This window comes from Myotis davidii, unplaced genomic scaffold (assembly GCF_000327345.1).
Source record: "Myotis davidii unplaced genomic scaffold, ASM32734v1 scaffold425, whole genome shotgun sequence".
NCBI classification, from domain to species: domain Eukaryota; kingdom Metazoa; phylum Chordata; class Mammalia; order Chiroptera; family Vespertilionidae; genus Myotis; species Myotis davidii.
Genome location: NW_006296413.1, coordinates 4,568,937 through 4,577,655, shown reverse-complemented (window position 1 = coordinate 4,577,655; position 8,719 = coordinate 4,568,937). Strand labels below are relative to the sequence as shown.

At 61.2% G+C, this 8,719-nt stretch overlaps 3 protein-coding genes across 8 annotated transcripts; 2 read left to right on the top strand and 1 right to left on the bottom strand.

Annotated features, from left to right (window-relative positions):
* The first annotated feature begins 33 nt into the window (after positions 1-33).
* On the top strand, positions 34-2,904 carry VEGFB (vascular endothelial growth factor B). 2 transcript variants are annotated; one of them, XM_015569076.1, is made up of 6 exons: positions 34-536; positions 798-994; positions 1,166-1,239; positions 1,421-1,456; positions 1,799-1,933; positions 2,540-2,904. In XM_015569076.1, the coding sequence occupies exons 2-6, from the start codon at positions 875-877 to the stop codon at positions 2,559-2,561; spliced, it is 387 nt and encodes a 128-aa protein (XP_015424562.1). In that variant the 5' UTR covers positions 34-536; positions 798-874; the 3' UTR covers positions 2,562-2,904. The 2 variants fall into 2 exon arrangements, with proteins under 2 accessions (XP_015424562.1, XP_015424561.1); XM_015569075.1 differs by having other exon boundaries at positions 36-536; positions 1,701-1,933.
* Positions 2,905-4,552: 1,648 nt separating this feature from the next.
* Positions 4,553-7,332, top strand: FKBP2 (FK506 binding protein 2). 5 transcript variants are annotated; one of them, XM_006771622.2, is made up of 6 exons: positions 4,553-4,734; positions 5,961-6,129; positions 6,455-6,567; positions 6,682-6,728; positions 7,072-7,107; positions 7,195-7,332. In XM_006771622.2, the coding sequence occupies exons 2-6, from the start codon at positions 5,965-5,967 to the stop codon at positions 7,254-7,256; spliced, it is 423 nt and encodes a 140-aa protein (XP_006771685.1). In that variant the 5' UTR covers positions 4,553-4,734; positions 5,961-5,964; the 3' UTR covers positions 7,257-7,332. The 5 variants fall into 5 exon arrangements, with proteins under 5 accessions (XP_006771685.1, XP_015424563.1, XP_006771686.1 ...); XM_015569077.1 differs by having other exon boundaries at positions 4,641-4,734; positions 5,937-6,129; XM_006771623.2 differs by lacking the exon at positions 4,553-4,734 and adding an exon at positions 5,025-5,247.
* A 459-nt stretch (positions 7,333-7,791) lies between these two features.
* PPP1R14B (protein phosphatase 1 regulatory inhibitor subunit 14B) lies at positions 7,792-8,713 on the bottom strand (the record flags this gene model as incomplete). The annotated part of the gene is made up of 3 exons (XM_006771621.2): positions 7,792-8,063; positions 8,151-8,183; positions 8,468-8,713. Coding segments are annotated over 3 exons (348 nt in total), but the record flags the coding sequence as incomplete, so codon positions are not given.
* Positions 8,714-8,719: the final 6 nt, after the last annotated feature.

Here is an 8,719-nt window from a genome sequence, read left to right as displayed (position 1 = left end):
GTTGGAGGCAGTGGGGAGGCGAAAAGCGGCCTCGGCCGAGGGTACTCGCGGATCAGACGTCGCCGGAGTCCGGCAGGCATCCCCTGGGAGGTGTTCCTCCCCACTGGCCTCCCGGCCCATCCCTGGGGCCACTCCCCTGCCCCACCCCATTCCCTGGGCGCAGCCGGGGGGCGGAGCTGCCTCGGTGTCTGTGCGACCTGGTTCGGTGCCCAGTGTGCCCCCTTCTGACCTGCGGCCTCCAGAACAAGCCTGGTCTCCAGGCGGGGAGAGAGGCCGCGGCTGGCAGAGCACGCCTGGCGCCTGGCGGGGCATGGCCAGGGCAGGCCCCAGGCGTCCAGGAGGGACAGGTAGAGCTAGAGTGGACTCGGGAACAGAGCCATCTGGAGAATTGTCAGCGAGGAGTTGAAGCCTCCCGACTGCAAGGGCAGAGCCCTGGGGACAGTGCGGCCCTAACTAGAGTGCCCCTCGGGTCCAGGTCTCCTCTCTCCCGCAGGCGCCCGGCTCCCAGCCTGATGCCCCCGGCCACCAGAAGAAAGGTAATAGTAGCAGCTTCGCACTGGCCAGCACTGAGAAGGTGCGCTGTGTGCTCATCGTCTTGGTTAATCGCTGTTCTGTAAGGTGCAAACTCTTCTGCCCATTTCACAGCAGTGGAAACTGAGGAAGTGGGGGTCCTGGGTTCTGGGTGAACAGGTTGGGAGGGCAGAAGTGGGGGCAGTGCAGGGAGGCTGTGACACGGGAACTAGGGAGCAGCTGCAGAAAGCCCAGTGGGGACGTAACCATGATGCATCTGTCCCCAGTGGTGTCATGGATAGATGTGTATGCTCGTGCCACCTGCCAGCCGCGGGAGGTGGTGGTGCCCCTAACTTTGGAGCTCATGGGCACTGTGGCCAAACAACTGGTACCCAGCTGTGTGACTGTGCAACGCTGTGGCGGCTGCTGCCCTGACGATGGCCTGGAATGCGTGCCCACTGGGCAGCACCAAGTCCGAATGCAGGTACTGGGGCAGGTAGAGTGTGCCTGGCTGGGGGTGGATGCTGGTGCTCGGGGCTGACGGGATGGCCGCCAGAGCCCTGGCAGGTGGGCAAGCCGTTCTCCCTCCTGCCCATGGAGTGTCTTCTTCTCTTCCTCCCTCTTTCACTCTCTCTCCCTGTTCTCCCGAACACAGATCCTCATGATCCGGTATCCGAGCAGTCAGCTGGGGGAAATGTCCCTGGAAGAACACAGCCAGTGTGAATGCAGGTGCCAGCCAGGCCCACCTCTGGGCTTGCAGAGACCAGGCGTGGGGGGCGTGGGCGTGGTGGCACGCCCTGGGGACCAGGTTTCAGAGTGGAGCCGGGCATGCCTGGGGTCTGGGCAGGAGAGTAGGATGCTTGGCTTTCCTGATCCTCCTCCTCCTTGTTTCTGTCGGTCTCTCTTTCAGACCAAAAAAAAGGGAGAGTGCTGTGAAGCCAGACAGGTGAGTCTCTTGGGCTCCTGCTGAGGTGGGGCTGGAACCCAGGCCCAGTGCCCAGGACACAACGTGTGGGTGGGGCAAGGGCTGTGCGAGTGTGTCAGGAAGCTGTGGCCCACTCCCCTCTTCTTCCTCCCACTTGTGTCCCCCGCCCCCCTTTTCCTCTGCTCCCGTGTGTGTGCTCTGACCCACCCCCAGCTCCTTCCAGGGAACACTCTTCCCGCCCCAGACACGTTGCTTCTCCTCCTAGGGCTGACACTCCCCACCACCCCCAGCCCCGCTCTGTTCCGGGCTGGGGCCCTGCCCCCGGAGCACACTCCCAAGCTGACATCACCCATCCCACTCCAGCCCCAGGCCCCTCTGCCCACGCTGTACCCAGCGCCGCCAGCGCCCTGACCCCAGGACCTGCCGCTGCCGCTGCCGACGCCGCAGCTTCTTCCGTTGCCAAGGGCGGGGCTTAGAGCTCAACCCAGACACCTGCAGGTGAGGAGTTGTGGGGTGGCAGTTGTTGGGGAAGCCATCGAGGCCCTGCCCTGGAGCAGGTCCAGGGTGAGCCTGCCAGTGGGGTAAGAGCCAGGGAAGGGGAAGCTGTTGAATGGGTTGAACAAATATTTACCAAGTGTCTGCTGGCACTGGGATCAGCATAAACAAGGCTCACATTCCAGGGCAGGAGCCCGGCACAAGGACACAGAGGCCAGCAAGGCCTGTGGTCAGGCGCACCTGGCATCGTCTTGAGAGGTCAGAGATGTCCTGGAGGAGGTGCTGTCTGCCTGAGGTAGACCTGAGACAGCTTTCCAGTTTGCAGCCCTGGGCCTTCCCAGAAGCCACTCTGGTAGACATCTGTCCCACTTCCTGGGCTCTGAGAGGCCAGGGCACATAGTGTGACCCTTGTTCACTCTCGTCGAGGGCTTCTCACGACCCCTCCCTTGAAGAGTGAGGCCACGAGTGGCATCACGTGGGCGAGGCCAGTTGGGGTGTCTTTGGAATGTTAGGAAAGAAGGAGGTTCGCAGCCGGTAACGGGGTGGGTCCAGAGGAGCAGATGCTGAGCCGTGGCGGCATGAACAGAATCCCCGTCCTTTCCTCCTCAGGTGCCGGAAGCTGCGAAAGTGACACATTGCTTTTCAGACTCAGTGGGGCCACTTGCCTCACAGGCCACACTCCAGAGGGGGCCTGACGGGCCTGGGCCTCTCTGGCCATCTCTTGTCTCTGCAAGGCCACCATCCAACATGGTGGGCAGAGTTGGATGACACTTGGAGGCAGCAAGAGGGGTCGCGTACCAGCTTGGGAGAGAGTGGGGTCCTGTTTCGGTGTTTAACCCCCGTGTAAGTGCGCGTCGTACAGCTGGCCCCTCCCTCCCTTACTAAGAAGACCCTGATGCTCTGCAAATAATGGGAGTTGGGCTTTGGTATGAGAACTGTGACCCCCGACCCTGATAAAAGAGATGGACGGAGCTTCCCTGCCTGTGTCACTGTTTGTCTGGCTGGTTCAAGCATGGATGCCTGTTACACTGCCTCCTCGGCCTAGAGCTTCGTACTCCATTCACCGTGCAGATGGAGTAAATGAGGCCCAAGGCCCCACACCAAGTCACTCTCAGAGCCCAGTCACGTGTTCTTCACACTCATGTTATTGCCAGTCCCTGCCCCCTGCTCTGGAGGGAGACGGCCTGCTATGGCCAGTGAGTTTGAGGCGGGAAGCAGATCTGCTGAATGACCTTGGGTGTCACCGCCCCTCTGTCTGGGCCTCAGCTTCCCACTTGTGCACATGGAGGACGCAGATGAGCACTGTGTTCTGGGGCCTTGGGCTGCAGGAAGGTTTGCGTATGTTTTGACATAACAGAAAAGAACACCCATCTCCCCTGCTGGGCAGCACTGTGTCTCCTGCTTTTTGCCCCCCTGTAGCTTAACTCTAACGCTGTGCACCTGCCTTGTCCCCACCTCACTCCCACCTCCCTGAGTGGGAAGCACCAAAGGTCTGTGGCTGGTGGGCTTGGTTTGAGAGATGGGCCTCCCGACCCCAATCCCCCAGTTTTCTCCACCTTCACCTCCCTTTCACCTTGGGTGCCCCTGCTGGGACTCTCCTGACCTTTATCTGCCGCAGTCCAAGCTCCCTGCCCAGCCTGCTGCCTGCAGACTCCCCTGCTGCCTGGCGCTGAGTGGGGTGGTCCAAAGGCCAACTCGGTACAAATGGCTTTGCCCTGCTGAGGCAGGACCTTCAGGGAGAGGCCAATGCGAAGCACCCACCCTCGTGGTGTCGGACTTGAGGGTGTGATAGCGATCTGGTTGGGCCCAAGGCAAAAGTGGGGTTAGCCCAGAAGAGACAGTTCCTGAGTGATTAGTATCTTCATGTCATGATAGCCATGCCCTCGGTGAAAATGCCGTAGCCCCATTGGGATGAGAGATGAGGGTTAGAGACCCAGGGCTACCATCTGCGTCCACTTGGCCTTACTGGACACGCACGATGCTTGGCACCACCTCCTTGCTGAGTCCTCAATTCTGCAGTCAGCTCTGTGACTATCTTCCTTTTCATTTGATGAAATAGGCTGATTGACCTGGGATCTGGCCTCAAATCAGCTGTCTCTAACTCGGTAGGTTTAGCTGCCTGCTCGCAGCGGAGTCGCTACTTAATGGAGATGTTTGCTGGGTACTGGGCGCCTAAAATAACAGCCACATCACTGCAGGCTGAGTCGGTGGTCAATGGGCGACATGCAGAGGCAAGCCTGGACGCCGGGGGCGAGATGGGAGCGCACCGGCTGTGGCGGCGCCTGGCGGTGGGTCCTGCAGGGTGGGTGACACAGGGACGCCAAACCCCGCTAGGCCAGGAACTTTGCTCAAGGTCAGAGTTGGTCAGTGACCGGCGGGCCCTGAGTTCAAACCCGTCTCACTCTGAGGCCGAGTCTTTCCACAGCAACTAACTGGGAGCGGTGGGTCCCGAGGACCCCCCAGAGACGTCGCGGGCAAGGCTCGGGGCGACGCAAAATGGCGTCTCAAGACCCCCTCCAGGGACCGCGCCCCCTGACCTTAATCTCACCTCCACCGGAAGTGCCGGTGGTCCTTTCGGAAGTCACTTTCACCTAACCTTACGGACTACCGCTCTACAGGAAGTGACGAAAGTCACGTGGTGCTGGAGGGCGGGGCTAGGGCGATACCCTCCCCCGCGGGCGGGTGGCGGCGGGATTCGTGCGGCCCAATGAGGGCGGGCGGCGTGGCCCGGGCTGGTAGCTGCAATGACGCGCCTGCGCAGAGGCGGCGGCACGACGAGTTGACTCCGGGGGCGCGGTGAGGAGGTGAGCGGGGGCCACAGCCCGGGCTGAGGGAGCCGGGGTGTACGCGGGCAGGCTGGGTCAGGCCGGGGTCCCGAGTGTCAAGGAGGGCAGGGTACGAGGAACCTGGAGGCTGGTGCGGGAGCTGTCCGGGGATGCCGCAGGGGGAGGGCCCTCACGCCGCACGGGGCGGGGCCCCGGGTGTCGGGGCGGGACGTGGAACAGAAACGGGTGGGGCCTCTGAGCTGGTATCTGCGGAAGGCGGGACTCTGGGGCTGGGGGCGGGGCTAGGACTTGTCGGGGGCGGAGCCTGGACCTTGGAGGAGGAGCTGGAACAGGCGGAAGGCGGAGCCTCGGGTTTGGAGACGAAGGGGGTCGAGGCCCAGGCGCTGGGGGCGGGGCTTCAGCCGGTGAGTGGCGTGGGTACAGTTCAGGAAAAGGGATCTAGTTCTGTCGAGGGTGGGGCTCCAGGGCTGGGGGCGAAACCACGCCCTCTAAAGGGTGGGGCCAAGGACCCAATCGCAGGGGTAGACCCAGGTAATGGCCCGGGGCGTCCACGCGGGGGCGGTCTCCGTGGTGGCCGCGCCTGGGAGCGTGGGAGGCCGAGAACTCCCCCAGGAGAGGTGGTGTGGGTTGAGCGGGCTCGACGGTCACCCGACACGGGGCCAGTCTGGGTGCCCCGCAGACCCCCGAGGGCTCAGAGTTGGGGAGGCGCCCCGGGCGGAGGTACAGGGTCGGCCTGGGGGATCTCCCCAGAGGACCGGGGCTCCCCGGAGCCACCCAGCGGCGATGTGTGGGTGCCTCGAGGCCGATCCCCTGCAGCGGCGGCAGAGGTGTGGGTGTGCTGGGCAGGGGGCGACTGGGTTTGGCGTGAGTGGTGTCGCCCGGTCAGGGCAACTGCTGTGCAGCCAGATAGGGTCTGGACTTTGCGTAAAGGGTCCGGTGGGAATTGAAGAACGGAGTTGGGGTCCAGGAGGGAAGGAGGGGCTGAGGGTGAACAAAGGGGCGGGGCCCTGGCTGCTGTGGCCTCCCCTTACCCCCTCCCCCCGCTGCTGGGGTCCTCGGGCAAGCCCCCTTCTCCCTGGACTGGTAAGTGTGACCGCGGAGCCTGGGGGAGAGGGTGGTGACCCGGGACGAGGGGATCCCCAGGGGCAGGCAAGGTACGGTGGTGTGGAATCCTACTACCTGCAGGTATTCCATCCCCTTCCTGCCCTCCCGGTCGATTGGTTGGTCGGGATCTGTTCCCGCAGAGACATGAGACTCAGCTGGGTCCTGACAGTACTGTCCATCTGCCTGAGTGCCCTGGCCACGGCTGCGGGGGCCGAGGGCAAACGGAAACTGCAGATCGGGGTCAAGAAGCGGGTAGACCACTGTCCCATCAAATCGCGCAAGGGGGATGTCCTGCACATGCACTACACGGTGGGTGAGGAGGCGGAGCTTTTGGACGTGGGTGGGGATTCGGGGGCCAAAAACAACTTGGGAGCCAGCCCCCCCCCCAAGGTGGGTGACCTTGGGCAAGTCCCTTCTCCCCTCTGCCAGTTCCCACAGTTCTATCCTGCTCTTCACTGTCTACTTCCCAGATTGGCACCAACAAAGAGTTACAGTGTACTGTGAGCTGCCTAAGGCTCTGTCCCCTTCCACGACTATGGCCACCAATTCTGTGGGGGACAGCTTGATGAGGGTAGATGGGGGCGGGGTGCTAACAGAGAGGAACCTCCTCATTGGCCTTCTCATGGTCCCACAGGGGAAGCTGGAAGATGGGACGGAGTTTGACAGCAGCCTGCCCCAGAACCAGCCCTTTGTCTTCTCCCTGGGCACGGGCCAGGTCATCAAGGGCTGGGACCAGGGGCTGCTGGGGTGAGTCAGGGGCCATGGCTGTGGTCCAGGTGAACTGTGGGAGGCAAGCCCCAGGAAAGGGGGGGCGGGCAGGGAGCCTGAGTGCTGCCACATGCTGACTGTGTTGTCCTGCAGGATGTGTGAGGGGGAAAAGCGGAAGCTGGTGATCCCATCAGAGCTGGGTAAGAGGTCCTTCCTGAGTGGGTTCGGGTTCGGGTATGTTTGGGGAAGGGTGAAGGCTTGGTTCAGCCTCTGTATTGGTCTCCCCCACCCATTCATTACAGTTCATGCCTCTTCCAAGTTCAACTGTGTCCAGCAATTCCAGGGCAAGACCCTTGAGGCACTCAGCTCTGATGTCCACCTTGTGCCCTTTATCTGACCTTTGTAGCCCCCTCTCACCCAATACACCTCCATTGCTGGCTGTTACTGAGCTGGGCGGAAGCCTGGTTTCAGCCTGGATGTCTGCAGAACCTCTCTATCTGACCACAGCTCACTTTGTGTTTTTTGTATGTGCATCTTTGACAGGGTATGGAGAGCGGGGAGCTCCCCCAAAGATCCCAGGTAATATACCTTCTTGCCTCCTATCTGTTGCACCTATCCCCTCTCCTGTGGCCCTGGTTCTCATTCTGCCTCACTTCTCTGCTGCAGGTGGTGCAACCCTAGTGTTCGAGGTGGAGCTGCTCAAAATCGAGCGACGTGCAGAACTGTAGCCAAGCTGGGGAGGGCCGGTGGCGAGGCCCCATCAGGGACCAGACTGTTTAAGAAAAAAAAAAATCTTAAAGCTCATGAAATGAGCCTGTGTGTGTTTGTGGGCCCCGAGAGACTTAGAAACCACAGTCCCAGCCTCTACTCTTCCTCGGCATCCTGTACCCGTCTCCTTTTGTGGCTTCAGAACCTTGGGATCTAGGCTCAATAGCCTGGGGGGTCAAGATAGCCAGGCCTTGGGTGGCATGGTGGCCCTTGCCCAGAGTGAAAAAAGAATCCTTGCTGCCAACAGCAACAGTGCCCCCCCCTCCCTTGCTCCCCAGCCACTTTTAGCTCCAGGTCTGGGAGCCAACACTGGGCTATCACCATGACTACATGGCCTTCAGGAAGGCCCACAGTCACTTGGGGAGAAGCTGAGCTGGTAACCATTACAGAGCAGCGTGTCCCCCTAAAAGAGACCAACCAAGCCTGTTAGCGGCACCAAAAGCATATCCTAGCTTTATTAAAGGGCCCGCGTCGCAGAATCAATATAAAAACACAAAAAGTCCCATCAGTTTAATAATAATAAAAAAACCCCAAAATGGAAAACAAGGGGCAGGGAAGAGGCCCCTAAGTGAGGGGCACAGGGAGCCCTGCTCATGGCACCAGGCCTGGCCGCAGGGCCCCTTGGTATTGCTGTTGCTACGAGGTCAGCGGGCAGCGATTGTCCTGTGGGAGCCACCGTTCACCTGGGTTGAGGACCCTTACTTCTTCTGGGGTGTGCTCAGCTTCTGCATGCCCCGGATCTTGTCCAGCAGGCCAGAGATGAAGGCCTGGACAAGAGGGAGGGCGTTAGGAAGACATTCCAAGAAGACAGGAGCCCAGTCTCTTCTCCCCCACCCTCTGGGGAAACCACTTACCTCAGTGGGTTTGTAACAGTCAACCAGCAGCTCCTAGTGGGACACAGGGGGAAAGTATAGCTGAGTTCTCAGGAACAGGGGCCTGGAGTTGACCCTGCCCACTTCCAAGGGGCTGGGGCCACCCCGAAGGTCAGGATGCCATCACTAGGCAAGGAGCAAGGGCCCGGTCTGCTGGAGGCAGAAGCTGAGGCCCAGTGCCACAGAGCTGGTGCGTCAGACAAAAGGCCTGGCCCCAGAATCTCACTTACCCAATTGGCACTGCCTCCCTGCAGCCCTCCACTCCAGCTCCCCCAACCTGACCCTGCCACCCCTCTCACCTTGACCCTGGCAGCCCGGGTATCATCACTCTCCATGTCCAGGAGTTCATCCACATCAATCTCCAGCTCGGGGATCTCCTCTTCCTGGGGTGGGGTGGGGGGAGGTGGGAGAGACAAAGGCCTGAGTTGGGGAGAGGGTAAGAGAGGGGCTTGCTGGCTGAGGCCCTGCCCTACTTCGGGAAGAGCCAGCCCTCTCTGCCCAGCAGACAGCAGCAGCTGCTCTGAGGAAGAAAACAGATCAGGCCCTTGCCA

Bases quoted from the DNA above. Each gene is read 5' to 3' on its own strand.
- VEGFB (XM_015569075.1), top strand. From the start codon at position 875: ATGGGCACTGTGGCCAAACAACTGGTACCCAGCTGTGTGACTGTGCAA. The intron at 995-1,165 runs GTACTGGGGCAG...TCCCGAACACAG, and splicing joins AGCACCAAGTCCGAATGCAG to ATCCTCATGATCCGGTATCC. The intron at 1,457-1,700 runs GTGAGTCTCTTG...TTCTCCTCCTAG, and splicing joins AGTGCTGTGAAGCCAGACAG to GGCTGACACTCCCCACCACC.
- FKBP2 (XM_006771622.2), top strand. From the start codon at position 5,965: ATGAGACTCAGCTGGGTCCTGACAGTACTGTCCATCTGCCTGAGTGCC. The intron at 6,130-6,454 runs GTGGGTGAGGAG...ATGGTCCCACAG, and splicing joins TCCTGCACATGCACTACACG to GGGAAGCTGGAAGATGGGAC. The intron at 7,108-7,194 runs GTAATATACCTT...TCTCTGCTGCAG, and splicing joins AGCTCCCCCAAAGATCCCAG to GTGGTGCAACCCTAGTGTTC.